The 24,675-nt window shown below is 53.0% G+C and overlaps 11 protein-coding genes across 11 annotated transcripts; 6 read left to right on the top strand and 5 right to left on the bottom strand.

Annotated features, from left to right (window-relative positions):
• Positions 1-109: 109 nt before the first annotated feature.
• Positions 110-961, bottom strand: PG998_011437 (uncharacterized protein; the record flags this gene model as incomplete). Its single annotated transcript, XM_066878253.1, has 4 exons — positions 110-274; positions 370-567; positions 618-803; positions 899-961. 4 exons carry the CDS (start codon positions 959-961, stop codon positions 110-112), a joined length of 612 nt encoding a protein of 203 aa, XP_066727307.1.
• A 1,767-nt stretch (positions 962-2,728) lies between these two features.
• Positions 2,729-3,426, top strand: PG998_011436 (uncharacterized protein; the record flags this gene model as incomplete). Its single annotated transcript, XM_066878252.1, has 2 exons — positions 2,729-3,192; positions 3,261-3,426. 2 exons carry the CDS (start codon positions 2,729-2,731, stop codon positions 3,424-3,426), a joined length of 630 nt encoding a protein of 209 aa, XP_066727306.1.
• A 526-nt stretch (positions 3,427-3,952) lies between these two features.
• PG998_011435 (uncharacterized protein) lies at positions 3,953-5,150 on the bottom strand (the record flags this gene model as incomplete). Its single annotated transcript, XM_066878251.1, has 2 exons — positions 3,953-4,555; positions 4,659-5,150. 2 exons carry the CDS (start codon positions 5,148-5,150, stop codon positions 3,953-3,955), a joined length of 1,095 nt encoding a protein of 364 aa, XP_066727305.1.
• A 1,606-nt stretch (positions 5,151-6,756) lies between these two features.
• PG998_011434 (uncharacterized protein) lies at positions 6,757-8,075 on the top strand (the record flags this gene model as incomplete). Its single annotated transcript, XM_066878250.1, has 3 exons — positions 6,757-7,178; positions 7,255-7,489; positions 7,617-8,075. Coding segments are annotated over 3 exons (1,116 nt in total), but the record flags the coding sequence as incomplete, so codon positions are not given.
• A 3,858-nt stretch (positions 8,076-11,933) lies between these two features.
• On the bottom strand, positions 11,934-13,481 carry PG998_011433 (calcium/calmodulin-dependent protein kinase; the record flags this gene model as incomplete). The annotated part of the gene is made up of 2 exons (XM_066878249.1): positions 11,934-12,542; positions 12,702-13,481. The coding sequence occupies 2 exons, from the start codon at positions 13,479-13,481 to the stop codon at positions 11,934-11,936; spliced, it is 1,389 nt and encodes a 462-aa protein (XP_066727303.1).
• Positions 13,482-14,162: 681 nt separating this feature from the next.
• Positions 14,163-15,485, top strand: PG998_011432 (uncharacterized protein; the record flags this gene model as incomplete). Its single annotated transcript, XM_066878248.1, has 1 exon — positions 14,163-15,485. One exon carries the CDS (start codon positions 14,163-14,165, stop codon positions 15,483-15,485), a length of 1,323 nt encoding a protein of 440 aa, XP_066727302.1.
• Positions 15,486-15,915: 430 nt separating this feature from the next.
• On the top strand, positions 15,916-17,085 carry PG998_011431 (RNA methyltransferase domain-containing protein; the record flags this gene model as incomplete). The annotated part of the gene is made up of 3 exons (XM_066878247.1): positions 15,916-15,954; positions 16,025-16,146; positions 16,203-17,085. 3 exons carry the CDS (start codon positions 15,916-15,918, stop codon positions 17,083-17,085), a joined length of 1,044 nt encoding a protein of 347 aa, XP_066727301.1.
• A 171-nt stretch (positions 17,086-17,256) lies between these two features.
• Positions 17,257-18,156, bottom strand: PG998_011430 (uncharacterized protein; the record flags this gene model as incomplete). The annotated part of the gene is made up of 3 exons (XM_066878246.1): positions 17,257-17,690; positions 17,788-17,961; positions 18,042-18,156. The coding sequence occupies 3 exons, from the start codon at positions 18,154-18,156 to the stop codon at positions 17,257-17,259; spliced, it is 723 nt and encodes a 240-aa protein (XP_066727300.1).
• A 768-nt stretch (positions 18,157-18,924) lies between these two features.
• Positions 18,925-20,044, top strand: PG998_011429 (uncharacterized protein; the record flags this gene model as incomplete). Its single annotated transcript, XM_066878245.1, has 3 exons — positions 18,925-19,473; positions 19,529-19,786; positions 19,868-20,044. 3 exons carry the CDS (start codon positions 18,925-18,927, stop codon positions 20,042-20,044), a joined length of 984 nt encoding a protein of 327 aa, XP_066727299.1.
• Positions 20,045-20,775: 731 nt separating this feature from the next.
• On the top strand, positions 20,776-23,142 carry PG998_011428 (carbamoyl-phosphate synthase subunit L; the record flags this gene model as incomplete). Its single annotated transcript, XM_066878244.1, has 3 exons — positions 20,776-22,829; positions 22,934-23,012; positions 23,080-23,142. 3 exons carry the CDS (start codon positions 20,776-20,778, stop codon positions 23,140-23,142), a joined length of 2,196 nt encoding a protein of 731 aa, XP_066727298.1.
• Positions 23,143-23,689: 547 nt separating this feature from the next.
• Positions 23,690-24,140, bottom strand: PG998_011427 (uncharacterized protein; the record flags this gene model as incomplete). The annotated part of the gene is made up of 2 exons (XM_066878243.1): positions 23,690-23,972; positions 24,064-24,140. The coding sequence occupies 2 exons, from the start codon at positions 24,138-24,140 to the stop codon at positions 23,690-23,692; spliced, it is 360 nt and encodes a 119-aa protein (XP_066727297.1).
• Between the last annotated feature and the right edge of the window lie 535 nt (positions 24,141-24,675).

Here is a 24,675-nt window from a genome sequence, read left to right as displayed (position 1 = left end):
ATATGCGACGCTAAATCGCGAATCATCACGAGCTACAGAATCGAAATAGCCTCCGAAACAACCAAACTCCCCGACCATGAGGCATGTCGAACAACCCATTCACGATCCATCAGCTACCACCGACGTCGGCCAGTGTCCTTACGCCGCCACTTGGACGTGCTGCCTCGCGCTGACGCCCCTCAGCCTGTCTTGCCGCAACTCCCCTGCCAAATATGGCGCTCCGAGGTTTGTGTACGTTGAAATCGGAGTTCTCGGCGGCCTTGTACGGATCAAACTAGAAGGAAAAGACAAGCGATGTTAGCAGGGCGACTTGGGCGAAACGATTGACTTTGCTGCATGAAAGTGAAAAAGGCATGTATATTTACGTACCGAGAATAGAGAAGCAAAGTAGAGGCCAAAGAAGGTTAAGAAGGCGTTGAAGAAGTCAAAGAGGCTGAAGCTCCAGGGCCTCGAGAGTCGCTGTCCACCGCTGCCTCCGCTGCCTCCAGGTCCACCGAGGGTGCGACCGGGGGTTTTGAAGACGGTGCCTTGCGAGGCACCGCCCGGGCCGGCCAGCTTGACGGCCTTCTCGACGGCGGCGGTCAGGGCCGGGGGTTGGCGCCCTGGATGGTGTCGACGACGGAGCCGTTCTTGAATATGAGAAAGGTCGGCATGGCGCGCACGCCGTGGGCGCTCGCGATGGGCTGCTGGTTGTCGACGTTGACCTTGCAGAAGGTGATCTTGCCCGGTTTGGAGAACTTGGTCGACAGCGACTCAAACGTCGGCGCGACCATCTTGCAGGGGCCCGCACCAGTCGGCGTAGACTGTTGTTTGGACGGGTGTTAGAAATGACTGGAAAAGCCCACTAGTTCCAGAAGGCGCAATGGCTTCTTGCTCGGGTCTACGTACAGTCGGCGACAACAATGGTCGAGGACCCCAGGATGCGCTGCCACTCGCCCTGAGAGGAGATGCTGACGGTCATGTTGTGTGGTGTTTCGGACGATATGTAGGTTTATATTAGTTCGTTCGCGACGGGGAGGTTGGTTCGGACTCGAGGATGCGTCGTGGTCTCGTAGAGAATATGTTGTTGTCGGCTGCGATGCTGCCTAGAGTTGACGGATTGATAATGATGGACGATAGCGCCCGTCCCGCCTCCAGAAAGCTGAGGTGTCCACTTTAGCCAACTGCCCCACCCTAGCTTGGACGCATTTGTAAACCACCAATTGTTCGTATTCACATTCACAAAATTATCAAATCTATTCCAAGTCCTTCAAGTTGTCCCTCTCATAGTCAGTGATGTACCCGGCCTCAGCACACGGATACGCTATCGCGGCACCTGTCGCTTGAGCAGCCAATGAACCACAACTCCCCTGAGTTTCCATCGTTCTAAACTCCGGACATTGGAGCCCCCGACTTCCCTATCGACTCCAATTACACTGCAGCATGGCGGGCAGGTGCGGACTCTCTTAGCAGCACGTTGACTGCTTTGCGCATTATACGATGACGTGGAACGGACGTCGTATCTACTACCAGGGGATTACAAACTGGGTTGCTCACACATAGATCCAAATGAACCCGGCATATTTACTAAGCTTACATATAAGCATAAGGCAAGCTCGCGACTCGGCTCTGTACCAAGCTCTTTTCCGTTGATTCGCTGGATGATCCAGGCCTATGAGCTCCTTTTATGCTTTCAGTTCATACACCTGGTTTCCCTGTTTCCCTTTTTGTTTGCTTACACGAGTATGCCCGTAAATCAGGCTTGACGGAGGTGGTCAAACGTAACAAAGCCATATTAACTAGCTTCCGCTGTCGTTGGCCGTGCTCCAATCAGACCTCAAGTCTAGCGAATCGATCAATACCAATGGCAGAGGAAAATCGAGGCACCGTTAGCCACAAATATTGTTTAAGGATGCCCGCTGCCGATAGAGCGAGAGGGGTATACCCAAGACTTCATGATGTAAAACGCAGGACAATTCATACCACTGTGCCGGGGGGGCAAGGGGCTGGGGAAGTTAATCTCCCGAATCATCATAATAAGCTATGCGGCCCGAAACCTGGACTGCGGGAAAGCTCCAGGATGGGTGTGGGAGAAGTCTCAGAGCTGCATGAACTTTACCATGACGGAGCAGAGTCTCCTAGCAGGATTAGACATCGACAAGAGACAAACATGTAATTGATGGAGGCGCTTGTCCGGTTGTGTCAAGCTTTGGGAGACAGCTCTCCTTCCCAGCGTCGATCTTCCTAGTTGTCCAATAGCTTCCCCGGAACTGTGTTTCAAGCAATCGGCCGATCCAGCCTGCCAGTGGCCGGCCACACGGAAACCTTTTGAGCTAGTCGACAGGCAACTAGTGGATGTCCGAATAACGCCACCCATGAGCACGCCAAGATCTGGACGTAGTTGACGGCTCAGTACGTGGTGCATATCTACGTCAGAATGCACGGCATCCGGCACGCAAATGAATGCATGTTAAGCCCATCGCTATGCTGCTGGCACACGCGACACGAAACCAGCTTCCAACTTCCCAAACCCCGTGAGGCTGTGACGACTGCATTGGTCAACATGACGATTTTGGTTGCCCTAGGGAAAAAAAGAAACTCTATATGTACTTATATGATCCTGTCGGGGACATCCATTATTAGAGATAGACAGAGAAAACAATATACCCAGTTCCATTTCATAACCAAAGCAGTATTGTTCACAAGAAACGCCCGGCGTTTGCCCAATATTAGACAACACCCAGCAAGCATGTCGTACCTCGCCAAGTTCCGCGCCTCGAAGGCGAACCAACTGCTGCAGAAGCTGGCGCGCGTCCTGCAGTTCATCTCGGCCATCATTTCGTTGGGCCTCTTCTCGCAGCGCCTCAAGGCCATCCTAACGCGGAGCCACGACTACAGCCGGTCGGACGGCGCCGTCGAGGGCATCCTGGCCGCCGCCTCGCTGTACAGTCTGCTCGCCACCCTGATGCAGTTCGCCCTGCGCCACGGCGCCCCCAAGCTGCTGCGCTGGTTCCTCATCCTCATGGACGTCCTCTTCATCGGCGCCTTCATCGCTGTCGCCGTCCTCACCCGCCCCAACGGTGGGCCATCGGGCGACCACAAGGGCCAGTGTGCCCGCCAGCGGGGAATCAACGGCCTTGTTCCGCAGAACATCCGGAACCAGTTCCACTGCAGACTGCCACTTGGTACTTTTGTCTTGGCCATTATCAGCACGTAAGTCCTCGACGGCATTCTTTTCTTTTGGGGGTGTTCACCCGGTACTAATGAGTGCATTCTGCCAGGCTTCTCCATGCTTTCACAGCCATCTTCCACGAGATCCGAGACAAGATTCACGAGCACCGCGCCAACGATCCCGAGAACGTCCACGACGAGGGTCCTGGCGCCCACGGACGCAAAATGACCAAGGCGGAGAAGAAGCAAGCCAAGCGCGATGGCGTTGCCCACTAAGCTCTCCTAGACAATGTAGAGATACCCCGGAATGTTGTTCCATATACAAGCGGCTGTTTTAAGCCCATTATGAACTTTTGTATTTAATGGAGCGAAGGAAGTAATTAATAATGTACAGCTGAAATGAGAGAGAATAGAATTATACTATATTCAATCCACATGATTCAGACTCGTCCTAGTGTGATTGAAGTCGCTTGCGAAAAAGCCAATTCAAATATGAAATTCATCGCCATTTTAATAGGGAGGATGGAACGGAAGTATATTGAATGCTGTGGATATATTAAAGGTCACTCGAATTTTGCATGACAACTGCGTAAGATAAAATATATCTAGACAGCTCTAAAAGTCTCGAATGAAAAGAAAAGGGATAAAAACGCAACCTGCCTCCGATCTATCTCGATGAACCGAATGAAAATCTACCACAGTCCCGACAGTTGGCGCCTCCTTTCGAGTGGCTCCGAAGCTCTACCAAAGTCTGTGAGGGCATTTCCCGACTCCCCCTTCCGCGGCTAGATGAGGAGCTGAGTCACGCCTTCTTTGGATGGAACCGAATCCGCCGGAGCAGTCGCCGTTGATCGCGGATGGGCGTGCGCATATGCAAGAACCGCGCATTGTCCATAAGCAACACGACATTCTCCTTGAAGACGTTGTCCGGCAGTCTCAGCCCCTTGGTATTGGGATCATCAAGCAGCGCGTTGAGCTCCGCGACCGCCTTATTCGCCGCCTCGTCCCCCGGCTTGGGCGGGTCAGGTAGGATGTCAGCGCGGAACCGCAGCAGGTGGCGGCCGGTGGCGGGGTCGCAGTCGAGCAGCTTGCCGCGGTTGGTGGGGACGCCCTTGTAAAACTCGTCAGGGACGCGGATATCGAATTCGGTCTTTAGCAGGGTTTGGACCGTGTCTGGGGACAGGGACGATATGAGGGCTTGCGCGGGCAGCATGCGAAACACGCCGCCGCCCTGCCGGTCCGGACGCACGATGTGAAGGCCGAAGAAGCGCTGCGGTCGCGCCTCGAAGGAGCCGTCGGTGTGCCATGCGAACTCGCCCACGCCGTGCGACCTGCTGTGGGCTCGGCCCTGGGTTGCTGTGGCGCTGGCGCTCTTGATGCCTTCTGGCTTGGGGGTTACGTCCCACTGGAGTTGCAAACATAGATTGTCAGTTTTTCCGAGGTAACTACCTCTTTGTTGCTGTAGTAATAGTACAACACGAACACTCAGGGAGTCGGCTATCACTTACCAGGGCACCGGTGGTGCTGGAGTGCGAGTCCGGCTCAAAATTCATCTGCTTAACCAGCTCAAGCAGGAACTGGCTCTTCTCGTCCTCAAAGCCCAGCTCGATGGCAGCGACTCCGTGCTCGTGCAGCGAGCAGGAAACCATGTCCCGCATGCTCAGACCAGCCTCGCGGGTCGGGGCCGAGAAGCGTGCACCGAGAGGAAACTCGAAGTACTGATCTGCGGGCTGTTGCGGCGCTGCCGTTTCGGTGTTGTCTTTGTGGAGTATATTGGGGAAAGACTGGACCATCTTTCTCAAGAACTCAACGTCTGCGGCTATACTGTTTGACCCATCAGCAGCAGGGTTCATTGTCATGGCGGGTTTCCCCTGAGCGGCCGACGAGCTCAGGGGCCGGCTCGAAAACATGGCGGGCTGGCGTGGTGACCGCATCATGAGACGGCCAATAGGGCGCGTCGAACGCGCCAATGTCTGCATCGAAGATTTTGCAGCAGCCATGGTGTAAAGGTGTCGAACTGTATGCTTTTGGGGGACAAAAGAATGATTCGTTGGTATCCAGGAAAGGAGTGTTTGGCACCATGACCAGTCCTGCTTTGATTTGCTTCAGCTCCATTTCGGTTTTCTTGAGGGAAGATATGTCGGCATATTTATAATCGCCCTTTCGAATCATTTATCATCCCACTTCTATCTAAATCGTGCAATTTTGATACACTACTCGGAATTCCGTGATCGAATCTCAGAGAATTATTCCATCGCGGGCGATATCGCCGCGGCCGCCACGATGATGCGAAGCGTATAACATCATCATAAAGTCGCTAGGCGGAATAGTACCGCCCATTGATAACGTACATGCGTATCGCCATCGAAAATACAAGCCTTGACCGCTTCGTTGCGCTGACCATAGCGATCTTGTTAGATACGCAAGAGGCAAGAACAAGCCTTTTTTGTAACTTTTCTTCATCTCTCTCGTTTGGTCCCAACAGGATAAGCCTTCCGAAAACCGGGTTAGAAGCTTCTACTGGGTTTGTTATTAGGCGAGATCATGCTAAGAGATGACGACGGCATCATCTCGCGAGACTTTTAGGTTGCCATTGCCGCATTCGGGAACTCCGGAAACGCCGTGAGGCGATCACACTACCGTGTACACACGCAAAAAATACCTCTCGGTATGTGAGATGTGAGAGCGACTAAAGCCTCGAAAACGGTCCAGATATACTATGCAACCATCCATACGACGAGGGCAGCGATCCAAACGGATTCGACAGCGGCTTACCGCAGTAAGGTTGCAGTCATACAGGTTTTTTCCCGGTTCGGAGCCTGAATGGCGAGCGACTGTACCGATTTGTGCGGCATAACTAATTGTAAGCACCAAATGGTGGCGTCTACAAAAGTCTTGGATGGGCAGGTAGCACGTCATATTCATGGGGGTTGTGCGGGAGAAAGAGCTGCAAGGGTAGTCAGACCGAGGCCACACTCTTTCCCATGATTGGCAAAGCCCACTCCGAACTATGCTGTAGCGACGTTGTCATAAGCTTATTCAAAATAAGCACTAGCTAGACTAAAACGAAGCCTATACGACAACGGAACTTGCCGTATCGCGTATACTTCTTGGCGGCGAGATATTAAAAGGGGTGATAACTAAGCACATTGCTGATCGTAGATAACAGATGGTATTTGGATTGGACAGCTCGGCCTAAGCTTCGGTGAATCCAGGAAAAGCCGAGGAGACGTCAGTAGAGTGTTGGCGGATTGCCGCTCGTCATTCCGTACAGGTGCAAACTCGCGACTTGGCAAGCTTTTTTTGACGAGCGAGAACCGGAGATAACTTACGTGAGCATCGTACGGATCGAGTAGTGTTATATTGTTGCTAGTCTAGAGAATTCAACTGAAGGGTGTAGCACATTCCGCTGGAGTAGTCACTGGCGTGCTCTTCGCACGGAACTATTTCGAATACGCCGTCTTTCCCTTTCACTCGTTGAACTTCATCCCACGCTGGCCCAACGAACCCAACAGACGCGAAAAGAACACATTATATCTCAAAACTGATTCGCTTCTCACAGACCTTTGATCGAGACACCAATATCGGATCCATGCACACCACATCATGGAAGCATCATCTGTCGATAAAAATAGTAGCAATCATGGAGAGGCCATCAAGAGATCACACACTTCCAAGACTCTTTCATTCACATGGTGGCTTGCCCGTGACCAGTGGTTCATCATAACGCTTTTGATACTCATTCTTGTGGCCTCGCAAGTACAAGCCCCTGATCAACAACTTCGAAAGACCGTGGTGCAGTATTCAACAGTCACCGTCATCTTTCTAGTCAATGGCTGCACCGTGTCCACTGAGGTCTTGCTCCGGTCCCTGCGTCTATGGCACCTCCACATCGTGATCCAGTGCGGGTGTTTCCTCTTCACTTCAGCCACCGCCCTGGCCGTTGTCCAAGCTGCCGCGAGCAGAACAAGGTCGGTGGACGCGGCTGTCCTCAACGGATTCGTTATCATGGGATGCCTCCCGACTGCGTAAGTTTGTGCGATTCTGTATCCTTTCCCGTGTGGTTTTGGCTGGCAATGTTATCTGCTCACAACTGCCCGACAGTCTTTCCTTCAACGTGATTATGACGAAGAAAGCCAACGGAAACGACGCACTCACCTTGACCGAGTCCGTGTTGGGTGGTCTTATAGCTCCCGCCTTGTCTACCGTTCTGATAACGACATACGCATCGATAAATTCTTGGTACACCGCTGTTCTTCCCAAGGCGACGACAGGCCAATACGGTCTCATTTTTGCCAAGATTTTCAAGCAGTTAGGCTTGACTTTATTCCTTCCGCTGGTAGGTGGTTTGCATTATCGTTGCAGGTCAACTCCTTTCACTTTAACCCCGCGTCTCCTGAAGTTTAGCCCCTTTTCCATTTTTTGACAAAGCATTCTTCTTACAAGAATCTCGGACCAAATTTTAGGTCGTCGGCCAGCTCCTGCAATTTTTCTTCCCCAAAACCAACGAAAAAGTCATGAATACGTGGAAGGCTAGGAAGCTCGCCTCGTTCGCCCTCTTAGTCCTGATCTGGTCCGCCTTCGACGGGGCCTTCGCCTCCCACTCCTTTTCCACCCTGCGCGGCACGGACGTAGCCTTCCTAGTTCTAGTTGACGTCGGCCTCCTGGTCTTCTGGATGACAGCGTCGCTGTTCCTCGCGGCTCTGTTCCTGTCGCGCGAGGACGCCATCGCTGTGGCTTTCTGCATCTCCACCAAGACGCCGGCGTTGGGGGTGCCCCTCGTCACGCTCATCTTCGCGGGCGTGTCAGACGTGGTGGCGGCCAAGCTCTACCTCCCCATGATCGTCTTGCAGTGCGTGCAAACATGTATCGTCAGTGTGGCGACTATCCCTCTAAAGAAGTGGCAGGCCCGTCCGCGAAAGAGGTGTAAGAAATTCAAATCTGCCTCGGACGAATGTAGTAGCTTGGAGGTCCGGACACTAGCCCAGAGCGAGTAGAGAATAGGCTCATGAAAAATGAAGAAGACCCGGACGGGAAAAGGCCCCGCCGAAAGTACCGGCGAGGAGTTTATAAGGGGTTCGTTGAAGGGCGTGTACCCCCTTATTCTAGGTTCTTTGTTCTTCTTTTTTTTTCTTCTTTTTTTTGTCTTCCGTTCAATGAAGGTATAACCCAACAGAAACGAAACCTTATAATGATGATTTTTTTTCAGTTTGATATAGAGCTGTCAACACCAATAGAAACAAAACCTTATGCACTGGCCGATTCCCAAAATACGGCCATAAAACGGTCAAATAGTCTCGAAAAGATTCAAATAATCTAAATAATAGTCATCCGCGATAACCCAGGACTTCCTACATGAAAATGCCTGCCTTGCTCCCACTCCTATCTGGTCAAATCACAATCAGCAACACCACTTTTATCCTTTCTTCCCACACCTAACAACGTCAGCTGCGGCTCACTTGCGTTCACGGTCAATTACGCGCCGAAATTATTCCGTGTATGAGCAACGACTGCTCTTTTGTACAGCCGACCAGCACCAACAAAAACATCTCCAAACCCAACCACAATCACTATAATATGGCACCTGTGGCACGCTTTCCCTTATTTCGCGCATTGCCCCCGGAACTGCGTCTGGGGGTATGGAGGCAAGCGCTCTTGGCTCCGACTGTCTGGTCTGTCGATGTCGATTGGGTCGGCGATTGGGACACCTACGAGCATTTCAGCAACATCTCAAAGCTCGATTTAAGCTTGTCTCCGATGGGCCCAGCGTCGTATTTAGCTGGTTTTGCCTGTAAGGAATCACGGCAGTTGATGCAGCAGTTGTTCACCAAGCCGCTTCGAGGTTCATCGGTGGCGGTAGAGAGCCGCATTTACTGGATCAATTGGGATACAACAATAGTCCACCTCGGCAACTATCTCAACTTGGAGCTAGCTACATGTTCTGCCAAAGGCACCTTCAGCGAGGATGAGATGCTCCATTTCAGACATATTTCTCTGGATTGGACAGGGTTTCTGAAAGACGGATTGGCCTGCCGGCTTTTAGCAAAAAGATGCCCAGATATCCGCACACTTATTATTCGTCTCGAAGGCGAAGGAGTAGGTGCGAACCTTACGGAGTCGGCCGCAGTGTTAACTACACTCCTGGAGTCCCACGGACCAGAGAGATCACAAGAAATCCTACGCGCCGAGGAATATGTAAATACAGCTAATTTTCGCTCGTTCGTTATAAGGGACTTCGGGGAATCGCCCCCAAGGATACATTTCCTCCTTCCTGCGTCCTTTACAGGCACCATTTACAGGCACCATTCTCTCGCGCAGTCATGTGCCCACCTCCGCCCGGGTAAGCTAGTAGATGAAGCCTAGGAGATATGGACATTGAGCCACGCGATGTCTCGCCTGTCCACATCGGGTCGTCTATATGAGAAGAGGTGGCAGCCCTGGATGACGACGCTGGCTTCCGGGACTCGGAGTGCTGTTTGGTTATGCAATACAAATTCGCCCGACGAAACGTACCCGCCCACGTCTTCCTTGAATCCGCAGAGCGGTTCGAGGGCCAGCTGGAGTGGTATTCTTCATGGTTCCCAAGAACAGACAAGTCGGGGCGAAATCCTCGGAACGGAAGAGTGCCGAATGCTAGGCTCTCAGTCTTGTGCGCCTTGGTATATTCGATATCGACAAGAAAAGCCAGAGGTAGCGCTTAAGGGATGATCTTGGAGAGGTCGTAAGATCTTGGTGCCTCGAGATGTATTTGAGGGAGGGCCTGGATCGTTGTTACCGACGTTATTACCGACGTTATTAGAATGTCTGCTACAGTGACGTCAGTGATTTTGTACCTTGTGGCATAATTTATATCAGTTTCATCAAAATTTACATGTCCAGCTCAGCATCAGCGATCCCGGTAAGAGGCAAAATTTAAATGGCAAAGGATTTATATACTTCTGTCAGCGGGCAGATGGCCGTCTGCACCGGTTATCGGAGGGACAGCCACACGGATAGAAAACAGTACTATTTGTGTAAGAGATTGTCCACCACATCCAATATTACCAATTCATCCGGTACAAGATCAACGTGACCACCGATTTGCTCACAGCTTTTATAAATCCCTTTTAGTAGTATCTTACAGGGCTGGCCTCAGTTCCTGCGACCATTGACGGAACGGCATTTACTCTTCCCTAAATTCTAGGTAAGAACGTCTAAGCGGCTCTGGCAGCTCACTTCCAGGAGCCCATAGTCGTCAATGTCGCATTGGGAGTAACAGGGGTAGGCCCCTGTCACTGGTATGGAGCATAGCACGGTGGTCTAGTCCACGTGCTATGCCTCCTCTAGTATATATATACAGCGCAGCTCGCTCTCTTTCTTTTGTTGCTTAGCTAGGTCAGCGCCTTATACTACTTCATTTGTCAACCTCCTTCTGCTGCTACGCTGTGATGCCACAGTCAACCTATTCCTCTATATATCCAATCACAGCCATAGAGAATAATCCAATACGCTTTCTAAAGTCACGAGCATAGAGGCCCAGGTATCCTTCCAAGAGTACATGAACTTCCGGGACAATTGCGGGCGTGGTGGACATGAAAGCGCTGGAATCCCGACCAAGACGTTTAGGTGGGATATATGTCTGGTATGAAGCAAGTACAAAGTGTGGCGGGAGCTTAGACGATGTTGCAACTATGGGGGGAGTCGTCAAGCGTTGGAAGTAACCACATTGTCTGTGACTGTAGGAAGATACCAGTAGTGATATCTGTATGTCGCTGTGAAAATGGAAAGCAGTATGGGGTGTATGCCGGTCTGTGAGCTTAGCATGTAGCTTTCCGGGTTTGAACACGGCCAAAACCCAGGTACTGCCCCGAGAATGCAAGCACTTCGCGATTATGGAAGGAACTCTGTGGGCGTTGAGGAGACAATGGTCTCAAAGGACAGCGGGAATCTGTGAGGAACTGAGAACGCTGGCTACAGAAGTCACAAGGGATTCCATGTTGGCCATGGTTTGCTGTGGAGGTGAATGTTGCCTAGCAGTGTTACGTTTACCTGGCTGCTGACGCTTCTAGGCACATATTATTCGCCGCCAAGTAGAGAAATGGTGGGGTATTGGCTAAAGGAAGTCGCCAGTAAGAAGATCCGCTCGAGGACGTAAAGCCTGGTGACATGCCACTAATATATGCACATCTGGAGTGTTTCCAGCAAATATCTATTAGCATAGTTCGCAGGGTGCTAGACTTGTACTTCGAGCCCCATATTTTCGGACTATAACTGTAATATATCCCACCAGTATACTCCAACGCTTCGTCTAGCTTATTCCAACAAAAACCTAAAGTCGTTCGGTATATACTGATTCACTAAATTTCTATCCTAAATTTCACATCTTATCATACCAAGAAACGAGTAACAAAATGAATATACCCACATAGCTGGGCCGAAAGGCCGCCACAGTTATTCCTGGCCTCGGCTGATCATGGGGATGTGTACCTCTTTCAGTCAAGGACTAGGAGGAGGGTTTGGTTAAGGAGGAAAAATATCCAATTCCATGAGGTCGTCACGTATAATACGCGCTCGTTTAGTGGCGGCCACCGAGGAAGCGTAAACTTTTGTCCTCTTAGTCACGCCGTTCCCTGGTGTGCGTGGCCGAGTAGCGGATTGTTTCGTCCGTGGCGCAGTTGTTGCGACGTCCGCCGTTGGGATATTGAGAGCTCCCGGCAAACCATTATTCGCACATCCCATGGCAGATATGAATGTATCATCGAAACGAGGGACCGGGGGCAGAGTGGTTAGATGATTCCCGCCGTTCACATCTTTGAGGGGGGTACTTTCTTCTTATGGGTGGTTAGGCCGTCCCCGTAGAAGTGTTTGACGAGCATTTGGGCAGCCGATGCACGCTTCTCTGGATCCTTTCTCCCCATTTCGGCAATACGGTCGGGGCCGGGCTCACTGGCCAGGCGCAGTACTTCATCCAGAACCTCCGATTGGTTCCGGAATTCCATCGAACTTTCGCGGAAATCGCAAAAGTCCGCGGTCCATAGCATTGTTACATAGAGCGACCAGACGTCCGATTTGTGTGTCTGTGGCATATCGAGAAACAGCTCGGGGGCCATATATAGAGGAGTGCCACCAGATAGACCCAAGTCTCCAAGCCGGAAGTGATAGTGGCCAGGGGTGCGGGTGTAGAATATATTATCCGGCTTCACGTCCAGATGGACTATACTCTTCGTCGCAAGGAAATCGAGGGCTTGTAGCATATGATGGTAGACAGTCTCCGCGACCTTTCTGTCAGGTCCGCCTTTAAGCAAGGACGTCAATGTTCCGTCCATGAGTTCCATGCAAATCTTGGGGCTGTCTTCAACATTTTTCTCATCATTTTTCTCAACCAACAGATCAAGAAATTTGATAATATGGGGCTATTTCTTATTAGCGAAATGGATGTATTTCGAATAAATTATGGGTTTGACGCCTTCGGGTTTCCGACTACTCTCACAGGAAATGTCCTGCAATTTGAGCCAATCTGGAGCCTGAAAGGACTAAGTGGGAAGTAGATAAAGAGTGAAAAGTATGCTTACATGTTCACATCGACTAAGAGCCTCCACCTCGCGTTTGAGATAATAGTATTGAAATGCTTCCCTCTCCGATTTTTCTTCGGCTGGTGGCTGGTGCAATGTCTTCATAGCGAAAAACTGTTTTCCACGTAGATCAAAAGCCTTTTCTACTCTTCCGTGCGCCCCAGATCCAATGCTTTCGATCACGTGCGGTATGAGTTTTTGACGAACTCTTGCCGGCGTATGGATCCTAGTCTCATATCGGGATGGAGGCACAGTATCGGCCGTAGTATCGATGGTACGCGCCAGCCGTGGGTTCTCTTCCAATTCCGCAGTCTTTCTCTTTTCTATCTGCTCCTTTGTTTCGACATAGGTGGTTTTGTGCCAAACCAGAGTGAACTGCACAAGACTGCTGTTTCTGCCACCCATTCCAATAATCGTATTCACATTTTGTTGGACGACGACTTTACGCTCCCGGTCCGATTGAAAAGGTGTCGCGTTAAGTCCAGCGACTTGACATTGCTGGTTGGAGGATCTGTCATAGAACATGACATCATTGGTATCTGGATTGATCTCGAAGGAGCATTGGATTTTGGAAATCGAATTCCCTTCAACAATGATATCGCCATTGCGCCCAAGGGTCGCGAGAGTATTGTTGTTCGATATCGGCTGCACATGGCCGACGTCTAGGACATTTTCGTTTTGGATTTTACAGACGAGTTTATGATTATTATGATCGTTGACGACTTCCTTAGCTCCTTCATTCAAAGGCTGTAGAGAGAATATTGCGTACGGACGGGACATCGTGAGGGGATTGGGCAAACTCAGGTACGTTTTAGAAAATCGAATTGCTTTCTGTTTCAGTCATAACGCGAGTTGTTTGATGAAGGAATTGTTATGGGCGATGTTGGAGGGCAAGTAGGTTGGGTAAATTAAGGAATGAGAATGCAAAGGCATTTATTTATGCTGTTGGGTTTCATAGCGGTTTGCCTATTAGGTCTCCTGTTGGTTTTATTGTTGGATCTCATTCATACGAACCAAACATCAAGGCTCCCGTTTCGAATACCGTAATCAGGGGGGGTGTTAGATGCACATTGGTCTCAGTTCTGAACCATAGCTGGCCAGCATTCAGATAACAGCGATATGGTTGTTTCAGTTAGCTGGTTTGTATATTCGCCTGGCAGTCGCGTGACGGCTCGTATTATAACACGGCATTTACGCACCCCCGCATGTCGGTCGGCCGACTCCCCACGGGGTGATGTGATGGCCCCCAACCCCTAACCAACCAACATGGATAAAGCAACTTGCAAACCAACATAGGCAAACCCAACCACTCCATTCCATATCAGGGTACACAAGGCAAATGGTCCACAAACTCCCCTCCATCCCTCTTGAGAAAGAGAATGTCATTTTTATATTTGCAATCGCCATAGCCCAAGTTAGATCTGAATTCGCCAGCTTAAACAATACGACAGGCACACCGCTATGGACCACGCTCTTCAAGGACTGGGGCTTTATCTTGCCAGCGAAAAATTGGCTGAGTTGGCTGATGATGCGGCACGTCTTGCCCGCGCAAGAAGGCGGTTTAGCGAATCTCTTCCATCTACGCCCTCGCTCCCGACGACGCGATCAGAAGAGTCTAACCCACCGACTGATGAACAGCAGCGCTACAATGAAAGATATGGCGAGTTGGTATTGGAGCATACGGCATCTTGGCCGCGTAAGCAATTTGATGATGAGTCGATAGAAGAGGCGAAACGGATACTCCAAAGGAAAGCAGAAGAGGAGTCTTCCCCATGGAGTGGCGGTGGTTGCACTGATCTGCCACCTCAGGAGCTTTGGGAAAGCGGAATGGAGATCGTGAGGAAGCGGTGGTACGAGCAGGGCATATGGAATGACAAATGGGGACCAGATGTCCCAACAGAATACTGGAAACACGAGGAACCTCTCGACATGCAGTCTGGGTGCGATTCAGAGAATGACACAGAAACTCGATCCAGGTTTCTTTTTGCCCCGTCGGAGGAATATAAAGCCCCTAAGAGTGAAGAAGAGTTACAACGGCTTGCTGAAGAGGAGATGAGGCGCGTGGCTGAGTGTGAAGCATCTCGCCCATTCCATCGCTTCATCCAACAGGTATCAGAAGAACGTCAAAGGATACAGGACAAAACCAAGCCCGCAGATCCCGAAGCCCGGGACCCCGCCGATATCAACACGACGGCATATGACGACGTAAAAGACAGATGGGTGAAGAGAGGTATCTGGGACGATAATTGGGGCACATTGCCAGGAATGAACTGGAAGCATGAAATGGATCGGGAAGGATGGTTGCTCCAGGAACTGGGCCCAAGACCAGCAACGCCCCCAAAGCCTGCTGGATATGACTACAGTCAGAACCAGGTATTTGGAAATCTACCGGACAAGGCACAGGAAATAGCGGTGGTACTTGATGACACGGCATGCGAACAACCAGACGTTCCTACAGAGTCTCGACAAGACGAACCCCCCTCTGCGACAGCAGAGACGCCGCCTCGACAGAGCGACGAGCCACAGCCAGCGCGGAGCGTGCGGAGCGGAAGAGATCGGCGAGGAGCGGACACGGTTCGCGGAGGAGTCGTTTCGACAGGGAGAGTATCCAAGTCGATGCCTAGAAAAGGGAAGGCCAACGGGCGCCGGGGTAAGAAGGCTTCTTCTGAGGTGCCGCCAGCAACGAAACCGTCTCAAGCCATGCTGGAGGTTGCTGGGCCGGTTGCACAAAACAGCCCCGAGCCGACACGGAGAAGCAGACGCCTGCGAGCTAAGAAGCTGTAGATGGGAATGATTTCACCGTTTATTTTCCTCCTCGTCGTTGTTCTGAAAGCGAGAAAGTAATAAAAACAATATGTTTCTTTTTCCCACGCCAACCAATCAATGGCTTTAGTGGTGAAGTTTGGTTTTAGCAGGTCGGAATGCACTAACGACGTAATGGTACCCACTAACCGGTTCTGCCGTACCCGTCCTGCAGCAGCTTCGTCTCCACTGAAATTTCGAGCTGATGGAGCTTTTGACGGACTGCAAAAGCTTGCGATTATTGAACATTGCCTTCAAACCCAGTCCCAGCCAAACCCCAGAATACCCAATCGGAAGACGATAACGAGCAATTGGGCTATCTAAGCTACCTCCTGACATTTTGGTTGTATCGTAGACTTATCCGACGCATATCAAGCCTGTTGTTCATACTTCCAGACTCACAAAGCCCACCATGGCCTACAACTACGGCGGCAGCCAGGACCGGAATAAGGTATGTTGCGACTGCCTCTATGAGTTGTATTAAACTCCAAAAACTATCACAGTAGCTAACGAAGGTACAGAAGCGGAAAGTGTCGGAACACGGAGACTATGTCGACACCTCCAAGCCCACCGCCTTCTTCCAGCCATCAGAAGGCCGGAGCTGGACGGTCTCTATCGCCGTGCCGGGCAGCATACTTTCTCTGTGAGTTTTCATTCTCACCGCTTCCTAGGAGACCAGAGCTGACACTGCCCCACTAGCTGCCGCCGCGACGACCAGCGCACCGGCGTCATCAACCACCTGGCGCGCGCCCTGGCCGTCTTCAGCGTCGACGAGATCGTCATCTACGACGACTCGGAGCCGTCGCAGCGCCCGCGCCGCGTGGACCCGGCCGCCTACATGGGCGACACGGACCCGTGCGGCTACATCGAGCACCTGCTCAGCTACCTCGAGGTGCCGCCCTTCATGCGCAAGGCGCTGATGCCCATCCACCCCAACCTGCGCGGCGCGGGCCTGCTGCCCAGCCTCGACATGCCGTCGCACCCGCACCCGTCCGAGTGGCTGCCCTACCGCGAGGGCGTGACGACGTCGCAGTCGGCGTCGGCGAAGGGCGGCACCGTCGTCGACGTCGGCGGCAAGGCTCACGTCGCCATCGACGACGACATCCCGCCCAACACTCGCATCACCGTCCAGCTCGACGACAACGACGAGTTCCACGGCGCCCCCGTCCACCCGGCCGCGCCCCGCACCGAGGGTGGCTACTACTGGGGCTACTCGGTGCGCAAGTGCGACTCGCTGGCGGCCGTGTTCGAGCAGTGCGGATTCGAGGGCGGCTACGACCTGAGCGTGGGCACGTCGGAGCGCGGCACGCCGATCCCGAACGCGTTCCCCGACAAGAAGGTGAGAGAGATAAGCAACTTCCAGCACTTATTGATCGTCTTCGGCGGGCCCCGCGGCATCGAGCACGCCGCCGAGAACGACCCGGCCCTGCAGGAGATGGGCGTCATCCGCGGCAAGACCAAGGAGCTCTTCGACTACTGGGTCAACATCCTGCCCGGCCAGGGCAGCCGTACCATCCGGACCGACGAGGCGGTGTTCATAGGCCTGACGGGGTTGAGGAAATTGTGGGAGGGTCGATCTTGATGTTTCTTACTGGAGTTTACGGCACTTATGTCAGTCACAAAATAGCGGAGAGTTATGAAGTAGTTGGCCATGATTCATGAGCGTCATACTGAATACAAGAATGATACCAGAATACTTTCGCACTTTATTAGCACTTTCGAACTTGCATTTGGTTTCTTCGAATTGAAATCATCATACAACCCCATTCACCCTCGTCCCCTGTGCTCCCCCCGCCGCCGGAACCAGAACGTAGTCCCGCACGACGCCCTTCCAGTCGCTCGTCCGCACGTCCCGAATCTTGACCACGATGACCCTTACCTCCTCGCCGGCCAGGAAGACGCTTCCGCCGTCCTCGCGACTGGCGGCCTCACGGTTGAAGAGGGGCGCGCCTCCGCCCTCGGCGGCCGTGTCGAACGTGTTGTTCTCGAGGTGCTGCGCGCGGTAGTACCGCTCCTCTTCGGACCCGGTGGGCACCAGGCTCGCCACGCCGTTCATGGTCGCACTCGTGCTCGACAGGGCGCTCGCGTTCATGTCCTGCAGAAGCGACGCCAGACTCGATCGGTGCTCGGGGCCCGGGGAGCCGCCCGAGGGACGGCGGCCTTGGGTCGGGGGGCGGTGGGATACCCCTGGTAAAGAGAGGAAGTGTGTCAGCAGAGCGGAATCATCATCGCACTGATCGAAAGTGTGTATGCATCGCGCGCGTTTGGGTGAGGGCTTATTTACAGTCGTGGACCAATAGCGACACGTTCGGGTTTTCGACCAGGTTGTTTGCCTTCTTCGACGAAGGGTTCGAGGTCATGATGATGGTGGGTTCGGTCGAGTACGGCGACGAGGGAGGTAGGTGTAGTTCATGAGCGAGACATGGGGCTGGTTGTTGGTACATGTTCCTAGATGAAGCTGTGGTGGGCGCACAACATCGGTTAGTGACACATACGGGTATATACAGATGCGAAAAACGCGGAGGCGTCGCTGGGAACGTACGAAGCGGGCATTTTCGAGGCACTGCACGACCTCGGGCGGCAGCGACGTGACGGACTGCTTATGGGTGTCGCCAGCCGAATCTTCGTAGCTAAACGACGAAGAATGCTCCATGATAGCTATGGATCTCTGAGGGGGATCGGATATATGTAATAATAGAGAAATGGCAAATGTGTGAGTCTCTGCCAATGTGATAGTTCCAATTAGATGCGATGTTGTTGTTGTGTTTGCGACTGGCGAGGTTGTCGTCATATACTTGCAGGCGGGAAGCTACGGGCGAGAGCTTCCAATGAAAGAGCTAAAAATGGAGGGGTTCCTCTTCCAACCCCCACCTAGATCTCATGCGATAAGGGGCCGCCAGGGTCGCTTATCTCGGTGAATCTAGCTGTCGATATTATCTCGGTCTTTTTGATATACTTCTCCTTATTCTGCTAGCATATGTTCGACTTTGAAGGTATAACATAGTGAAACCTCATCTCGGGGCTGTAGGCCACGAAGTAGATAATGGCGACGGCGATCGGAATATGGATCAAGTCACACCTACTCACCTCACACACGCATGCTAGCTACCATGTGAGTACCTAAGAGGACCGCCAGATGCGCTTGGTGGTGACTAGTGCGGCAGAATAGTGGACTGGAAAAGCCCTATATGTGGTTACTGGCGTATAATAAAGCTGTCGGAGGATAGGGGTGGTAGTTACAGCGGCGTTCAACGTCGCCCAACTTCATTCCAACTGATTCCAGTGACTGACCATATAAACCGTCCGTCCAATTTGGAGCCACTCTACTATACTTTCAACTCCCCTGAGCACCAGGCATCCAATCCCGCCTCACTCTCCCGTTTGCCTACTAAGTCTTGTCCAGGCATTCATGGCTTCCAAAATGAGGAAGAGAGTGTCTGTTGCGCAGCCTGACGGCGCCGAGCTACCCAGCCTTGCTTCTCCGGAGAATGCCACCTTGCTGCAGAAAGCGAAGACGCGAGCCCTTCTTGTCTTTGAAGAGCTGCCAGAATGGGCAAAGGGCAACGAGTTCATCTTGTCCGGCTGGAGGCCCGAGACGAACTCATACTGGGAGTGCCTCAAGAGCATGGGATACGTCCACAACGAATCTGGCAACATATATACCCATCTCTTTGCCGCCATATGGATGGTGATGCTGGGATCATGGTGGGGTATGTATGCCAATGCGCAGTATCCTGCTGCCGGTGTCGATGACGGTATCGTGTTCTTTCTGTTCTTCCTGGGTGGAACCATCTGCTACCTTCTCTCGACGACCTACCATGTTCTATCCAACCATTCGCACGCGACACACATCTTCTGCCTCAAGCTTGACTTTCTGGGCATCCTCGCCGTCACGGCAGGGTGCTTCCCGCCGGGCCTGTGGTACACTTTCCCATGCGCTTCTCGGCAAACCAAGTTCACTTGGGTCATTGTGGGTGCTCTTCGTTTACTTCGGGCTTCTCTCTCCTCATATGCAAAATGGCAAGCTGATCCAAACCCGTATCCAGGTCGACCTTTGTGCCCAGTTTATGGCCGCCATGCTTGCTCTGTTTTCGAAGTCTTTCCAGGCCTCTGACATGCGAGCTCTTCGTGGATTCGTCTTCTCCGTCATGGCGTCTTCAGCATTCTACCCGATTATCATCAGGATCTTCCAAGTCGGCTGGACGCGCGCTAATATGGAGTACGGAGCATCGCTCTATGCATGGACTATTCTCATCTACCTATGCTCAGTGACAATATATGCTGTAAGTGCTTTTTCATACCTGCCTGCTCAGTGTCATATATCATACGGGCCTTTGCTGATGTCAGGGTTGTAAATAAAACAGGTGCGATTGACCGAGTCTTGGAAGCCCGGCTCTTTCGATATCTGGGGCCAGTCACACCAGATATTCCACGTGGGAATGGCAATTGGGCTCACTGTTCACTTCATGGCGTTTGTGAAGGCTTCGGACCAATTCTATTCTGTCAAGCAAGGCCAATGCCCTGAATTCGTGGGTGCCTGAGAGGGCGGGGACGGCGGGAAAGTAGCATTTGGATAGAACTGATTGATGTAGAAGAAACTTGATGAGGTGTCGCGGGTTCTTCATATCCACGGCCAACCACATCATCTCGGGTCAACATAAATTGATCCTATTGTAGTGCGGCGTCTTGGAGAGCCTCACTGCGGTAGGTACCATTGAGGTAAAGGGAGTGGGGGTGGACGGCGGCTCGGGCTCGGCTCTAGCGACAGGGAAAGTCTGGGGAACCGCTAAGAGCTTATGACGTTGTGGGGAAGAGTCGTGATACTCGGAAAGATCCTCAGCTTCCACCGGGTACTGCTTTTAGGTGTTGTATACGGGATGGCCTGATGACATTTGCGATGTCCATTGACCAATGATGTATCAATTGAGAGAAACTATGTATTCCATTCCATTGAAGGACTTTTGCCCTGCCATGCAACGGAGATGCTTACCTGGTTCAGCTAGAGAATCCAGCTTCCAGTGCCAGCAAGGGCCAAACAAAACACAGCTGGAGGGGGTCGGCATTCAGCGGCTCCGCATACCATCGGCTCCAGTCCAATGTCCAATGTCAACCGAAGACCGACGACCATCGTGACCATCAGAGCAACTTCTTCCCTGTTGCAGACTGTGTAGTACGACTGGACTCTCATTCATAGACCACAATTGAGACTCCCTATAGTCTTCTAAGATCAGGATATAGCTTGCACCCCATTTGAGCTGTAAAGGCAGTCACAATGCGTTCCATTAGACCTCGGAACCTGCGCCGGCAACATGTGCGTCTCATCTCCTCTGGCATTGCTTCAGCCACGTCTTCCACCGCTCCCCCTACAGTCACACCCATCACATCCCTCCTCATCGCCAACCGGGGTGAGATTGCTCTGCGCATCAACCGGACCGCAGAAAGACTAGGCATACAAACGACCACCCTCTACACAGATCCGGATGCATCCTCACAACATGCCGCCTGCTCGCCGCACTCAATCGGCCTGGGCGCCGCCAACGGCTATCTAGACGGCGAGCGCATCCTGTCGCTGGCAAAACAGCGCGGGATCAAAGCCCTGCATCCCGGCTACGGGTTTCTGTCCGAGAACTCCAGGTTCGCGGCGCGATGCGCCGAGGAGGGTATCATCTTCGTTGGCCCCCCGCCACAGGCCATGGAGGACATGGGCAACAAGGCCCGCAGCAAGGAGATCATGACGAAAGCCGGCGTTCCCTGCGTGCCCGGCTACCACGGCAGCGACCAGGGCGAGGCGGAGCTACTGGCGCACGCGAAGGAGGTCAAGTTCCCCGTGCTGCTCAAGAGCGTCAAGGGCGGCGGCGGCAAGGGGATGCGCATCGTGCTGCGCGAGGACGAGTTCGTGCAGCAGCTGAAGAGCGCGCGGGCCGAGGCGCGGGCCTCGTTTGGCGAGGGCGGCGAGGTCATGCTCGTCGAGAAGTACATCGTGCGCCCCCGCCACGTCGAAGTCCAGGTCTTCGCGGACCGGCACGGCGGCTGCGTCGCCCTGGGCGAGCGCGACTGCAGCGTGCAGCGGCGCCACCAGAAGATCCTCGAGGAGTCGCCCGCGCCCCTGCTCGATGACGCGACGCGGCTCGACCTGTGGGACAAGGCGCGCACCGCGGCGCTGGCAGTCGGCTACGTCGGCGCCGGCACCGTCGAGTTCATCCTCGACAAGGACTCGGGCGACTTCTACTTCATGGAGATGAACACGCGGCTGCAGGTCGAGCACCCCGTCAGCGAGATGGTCACGGGCACCGACCTGGTCGAGTGGCAGTTCCGCGTCGCGGCGGGCGAGCGGCTGCCCCTGACTCAAACAGAAATCGTGGACCGCATCGCGCAGCGCGGGGCCGCCGTCGAGGCCCGCATCTACGCCGAGAGCCCCGAGCGCGGCTTCATGCCCGACTCGGGCAAGCTGGTGCACATCTCGACCCCCGCCACGAGCGAAGACGTGCGCATTGACGCCGGTTTCGTCCAGGGCGACACCGTCACCGAGGCGTACGACGGCATGATCGCCAAGCTCATCGTGCGCGGTGACGACCGCGAAACGGCCATCCGGCGCCTGCTCTCCGCCCTTGAGAAGTACGAAGTGGTGGGGTTGAGTACCAATATCGAGTTCCTCAAGCGGCTCTGCCGGTCGCCCGCTTTCATCGAGGGCGACGTCGAGACGGGCTTCATCGACAAGTGGCGGGCGGAGCTCTTCGACCCCCTGGCCATCGAACCGGAGGTCTACGTCCAGGCCGCGCTCGGCTTGTATAATGCTAAAGCAGCAGAAACGGCAGGGCCCCACGGGGCGTCACTGGGCTTTGGCCAGGATCTCTCGGAGGAGCGCAAATTCACCTTCCGTGCGCCGGAGACCGAGCCCGCATTCGAGGGCGGTGGCCAAGTTGTCACGGTCACGATAACGCAAAAAGGCCACCAGCTGTTCGACGCCCGGGTCTGGCGCAAGAACCAGGAGGATGAGGTGTACGAGGGTCTTGTTTCGTCTACCACGGCCACAACACCTAACAGCATCAGCAGCGACGTGGTGCGCGGTACCACCCGCTTGGAGACGTTCTTCCCTCAGACCCGCATCGCCTCGACGGTGGTACAGGACGAGTCGAGCAACGACAAGATCTTCGTGTTCCAGCGCGGCGTCAAGACAGAGCTCGCGCTGCTGGAGCCCGGCTGGTACGAAAAGGCCCTGGGTCTCAAGGAGGCGAAGGCGTCGGTGGCGGCGCCCATGCCTTGCAAGGTGCTCAAGAACGAGGTCAAGGAGGGCGACAGGGTAACCAAGGGCACACCGCTTGTTGTGTAAGTTTTTATCGCCTAGCAGCAACTACTCCTTCCTTTTTGCTGGAATTACGACAAAACTAGAGTACTGGCATGGTGAGAAGCTAATCTTAACCTGTATGCAGCATCGAGTCGATGAAGATGGAAACGGTCATCCGCTCGCCACAAGACGGTGTTATCAAGAAGCTTGCTCACAAGGAAGGAGTAGGTTGATCCACATATATATATCCCCTATTCATTATGCAAAACTTTATACTGACTACGTAAACAGGACAAATGCAAGGCCGGCACGGTTTTGGTGGTGTTCGAGGACGAAGGACAGTCAGCCGAGTAAATTTAAAGAAGATCATGGCACGCATGACCAATACCCATGGAACAGAAGAAGACGCATTAGACAAAGATCTTCTAACGCAATACACAACTAGATCCAGCCCATTAGTTGAACATTTAACTTTGTTTGAATTGTGAGCGCATGCTGTAAAGCACAGCGCATGCTGGTCTATATCCTCGCAAGGCATACCTGAAATACACGACTTCAGCTACCCCTTGTGAAGATTGTAACTCGGCTTGTCCCCAGCTGCAGTGTTATGTACTCCATCTAGCATCACATCTACTTTCCCCATAACGCTGCGCTTTTGCTGCCTTCCAATCGCCATTGTTGACTAGGAGTCCTTTCAGCCCTCCGCGAAAAAGGCGTATGCGAGATGCGGTGAACTTGTCGTAATATATCCGCCGCTTCTAACCTGAACGGATGCAATCGAATCCCCTACGAAGCAGGCCGCCTGCCGAAAATAGAACGCCCTCCATGCTTGTTTACATTTGGTATATATTTATACATCATCCATCAATCCCTTCCCCGCTCACTCGCTCTCGTTCAACTCTCACGTCGAAGGAGAAGCGGCCTCGGGCTTCTGGATGTCGGCGGGCAATGGGGGAGCCGTCCGGGGCTTCTGATCGCGGTACTTGGGGTGCATGATGCCGACCATGGACAGGAGCCGCCACATGGTGTCGGTCGGCTGGGCGCCAACGCCGATCCAGTACTTGGCCCGCAGCGTGTCCAGCTTGATGTCCTTGTGCAGGCGGCCCGAGTCGTCGTAGGGGTCGGCCTTGGGGATGGGGTCATAGGTGCCGATGACCTCGAGGGGCTTGCTGTTGCGTGCGGTTCTGCAATCGGGGTGGGCGAGCCCAATTGTTAGTCACGATGCGCGCGAGTCGAGGAAAATGGGGTGTGGTGTTTTCTGCCCCAGGCTCTTACCTCGCATGGGCTACGACAATGTTGTAGAAGGGCGCATTGCGGCGGCCGAAGCGCGCCAGACGGATCTTGATAGTCATGATTTCGGTGTGAGGTGTGGCCGATTTGATGCCGCCCGCAATCTCGAATCGTATCTCGAACTGGTCGCACGTAGTGTTGCGTAGCTAGAGGACGGTTCCGTATCCGCTTGGAAATTTCATCGGAGCGACGGTGCTGGATTGATCCGGGCGCAGGCGTTGTCGCTGACTTTCTGTCTGGGGGTGGGGGAGCTCTTGTATAACCCCCGCTAGCTGCAGATCAAGCAGAGCTTAAGCAGGCAATTGATCGCCTGTCTGCCAATTCTTTTAATTCTAATAGCAATGTTGCCATTGGACAATGATGCCCCTCCATTGCTGTATAACTTCAACTTTGCGGCATCGCTCAGTCTCTCACAGTCACAACATGGGCATTGATTGATCAGTTATCATCTTGCCAATTTTTCGACGTTAAGTTTATAAGTTAATATATCTCGCGTCAACTACTATGTAAAGATAAGTAACTAGATAATTCACAAGCTGCGACCATGAAGAAGTGACAAAGTGACAGCTTCTCAAAAGCTCACTTAGCCGAAGTGCA

This window comes from Apiospora kogelbergensis (assembly GCF_038363985.1).
Source record: "Apiospora kogelbergensis strain CBS 113332 chromosome Unknown utg000007l_segment0_segment0, whole genome shotgun sequence".
Lineage (NCBI taxonomy): Eukaryota > Fungi > Ascomycota > Sordariomycetes > Amphisphaeriales > Apiosporaceae > Apiospora > Apiospora kogelbergensis.
The sequence above is the reverse complement of the archived record's forward strand: the minus strand, read 5'-3'. Positions and strand labels throughout refer to the sequence as shown.